Source organism: Montipora foliosa, chromosome 13 (assembly GCF_036669935.1).
Source record: "Montipora foliosa isolate CH-2021 chromosome 13, ASM3666993v2, whole genome shotgun sequence".
Classification (NCBI taxonomy): Eukaryota; Metazoa; Cnidaria; class Anthozoa; order Scleractinia; family Acroporidae; genus Montipora; species Montipora foliosa.
Genome location: NC_090881.1, coordinates 35,620,921 through 35,623,420, shown reverse-complemented (window position 1 = coordinate 35,623,420; position 2,500 = coordinate 35,620,921). Strand labels below are relative to the sequence as shown.

General features: G+C 41.1%; 1 protein-coding gene across 3 annotated transcripts in view; it reads right to left on the bottom strand.

The window, feature by feature from the left end:
* The window catches only part of LOC137982617 (putative glycerol kinase 5), a 36,302-nt gene that overhangs the window by 20,225 nt on the left and 13,577 nt on the right, over nt 1-2,500 (bottom strand). For all 3 annotated transcript variants that reach the window (XR_011118765.1, XM_068829743.1, XM_068829744.1), the window contains one exon: nt 1,952-2,013. Coding sequence is in view for 2 of the 3 variants with exons in the window: in XM_068829743.1 (XP_068685844.1) it covers nt 1,952-2,013 (62 nt within the window). In the remaining variant the exon portion in view is untranslated. The remainder of the gene's footprint in view (nt 1-1,951; nt 2,014-2,500) is intronic.

Below are 2,500 nucleotides of genomic sequence, written 5' to 3'. Positions count from 1 at the left end.
GTGAACTGCGTCTAGACGTTTGTCTACCCAGCCAAATTTACAGACAAATGTGTGGAAAATTCAAAAAATCAACTGAGCGTCTTCTAGCCAAGCTACATCCTTCAACCTTGGTGAATACAATCTTCTAACTAGTATTTTAACGTTGCGATTCAGAAATTGTGAAAAATTCAATTTTGGAAGAAGTTATTTTTCATCGGATTCCCATACAAACACTGTAATTTCTGACCGCTTTGCCTACCCGTCAAGATGGCGTCGAAAACCGTGATAAGGCCTATTCACATTGTACGGACTGACGTACGGGCTGCACAGCAATTTTCTGAAAGGCAAAAAATTTTCGCTACGTATTAAAGGGAAGTTTTGGTCTATTTTGTTGTTTCTGTTTTATCTGGAGGGAATCTACGTGCCTACTGTACAATAACCAGCACATTTATGGCCTTTGTTTTACTCAAATGTGCCTTTGTGGCTTTCATTTTCCTTTGCTTTTAAGATTGGAAAATGATGTTGAAACAAATCCCGTTGATCAGCGCCACTCCTTTTCTTCACCGTACGTGCTCGTACGTGCAAGACTTCGCACTAACCGTTTGGTACCGCTCGTTTTAATTGCTTCGTGACTATTTCAAGGGTGCGTTAGTTCCTCAAAAATGACACTCGTCGGAACGGCACTTAATTTAGGGGAGAAAATGAAAATTTATCCTCAAGCGCTGATGTCTTCCGCAAAAAACCTCAAATTTGGCTATTTCACGTTGTTGCTTTGCTGACGACGGCATAGAAATGGACAAAAGTGAAAAACGCACGTGCAGGGCGTGCAAAGCTACTAGGGAGCTTTAGCAACGACAACGGCAACGGCAACGAGAACGTCACAAATTTGCATATTTAGTGGGCAAAAACAATAGCTTTGCACGTTCTGCACGTGCGTTTTTCATTTTTGTCCATTTCTTTGCCGTCGTCAGCAAAGCAACAACGTTTGAAGTGTTATGGAGAACGTTAGCACTTGCAGATAAATTTTCATTTTTCTCCCCTAAATTAAGTGCCGCTAATACCGGTTTCATTCCTGAGGGACTGCCACACCTTTGTCATCTTAAAAAGCTTGGAATAGTTGCGAAGTGATCGCAATAACGTGAGTTTATGTTTTTACAAGACGTTCTCGTTGCCGTTCCCGTCGTCGTTGCTAAAGCTCCCTCTTGTTTTTGTCCACTAAATATGCAAATTTGTGACGTTCTCGTTGCCGCCGCCGTTGTCGTTGCTAAAGCTCCCTATTGTTTTTGTCCACTAAATATGCAAATTTGTGACGTTCTCGTTGCCGCCGCCGTTGTCGTTGCTAAAAAGGCTCCCTCGCGCTCGGTTAGCAAGAGGTTAGGAAACTCATGGAAGCTAGACCATTAGCTTAGGTTCCGGTGAACATTGTTGTAATATCTGAATATCTTTGAGTCACCACAGAAACTTAACATCCCTTGGGATCTCACCTCTCAAGGCAAGCGCCCTAACGACTGGGCCGCAATATGCCTCCTCCTTCTTTACAACAGCGAGAATGTACCATTAAAAAAAAATTGCAGTCCTAGCGGGATCGAGGGAAGATTGTTGTCTGAATCTCCAGTAGTCAAATGGCCTACACGTACCTTCCACTATTCTCCTTTTGCCAGGTGGTAGATCATTTGAACAGTCAAGTAATAGAAGGTCGTAGGATAAACTCTTGCAAAGGAGCACTCACATATTTTCCGAGGATCCCTAAGTCCCCAAAATAACATCTCTTCAAAATGTAGTATTCTGAGAAGTCTCCCATCCCACTAGTACTGTAACCATGGTCAACAAGACATTACTTTTGTGATAATCAAACTATGTGGCTAACTACCATATGTGACAATCAATCAAAACCAAACGTGGCTGAATTTTAGACATAGTCTGCTTGCGATACCCAAACTAAGAAACTAAGGCAATAATGATTTGTACTTACCAAAAATGGATCAAACATTGCTGTGCTGCTAGCATTCGAGTAGTCTGTCACATGAAGCTGACCTTGAAAACAATCGCAAGAAAATTAACATGCAATCTACTAAACCACAGAGCAGAAAAATAAGTAACACAAGTAAAATGGTGTCTTTATAGAGCATAATAATAATAATAATAATAATAATAATAATAATAATAATAATCATGATAATGGCGGCAGAGTAGAGAGGACGTGTATTGAGTTGTCTCCGATGGATTCAGCGAAATTTGCTCACTCTCGAACAGCAAGCCAAGCTTAGAGCGCTTTTAGCAAACAAACAGTATTTCTGGATTACTTGTGCTGTATCTTACCTTTAGTTAAGATACGAGAGCGTCTTAAAGCGAGCCTTTTAACTCGAATTGTTTATTTCGTGAAATTTGGAATCATGGCCGAGAACCAGTCAACATCAAGAACTCAATGGAGCTCAAGGCAGACAACCCGCCTGAAATGGACTACGCAAATGAACAGCGACCTCCTTGAGTGTAAAGTTAAAGCTAAGGAAATGGTAGCATC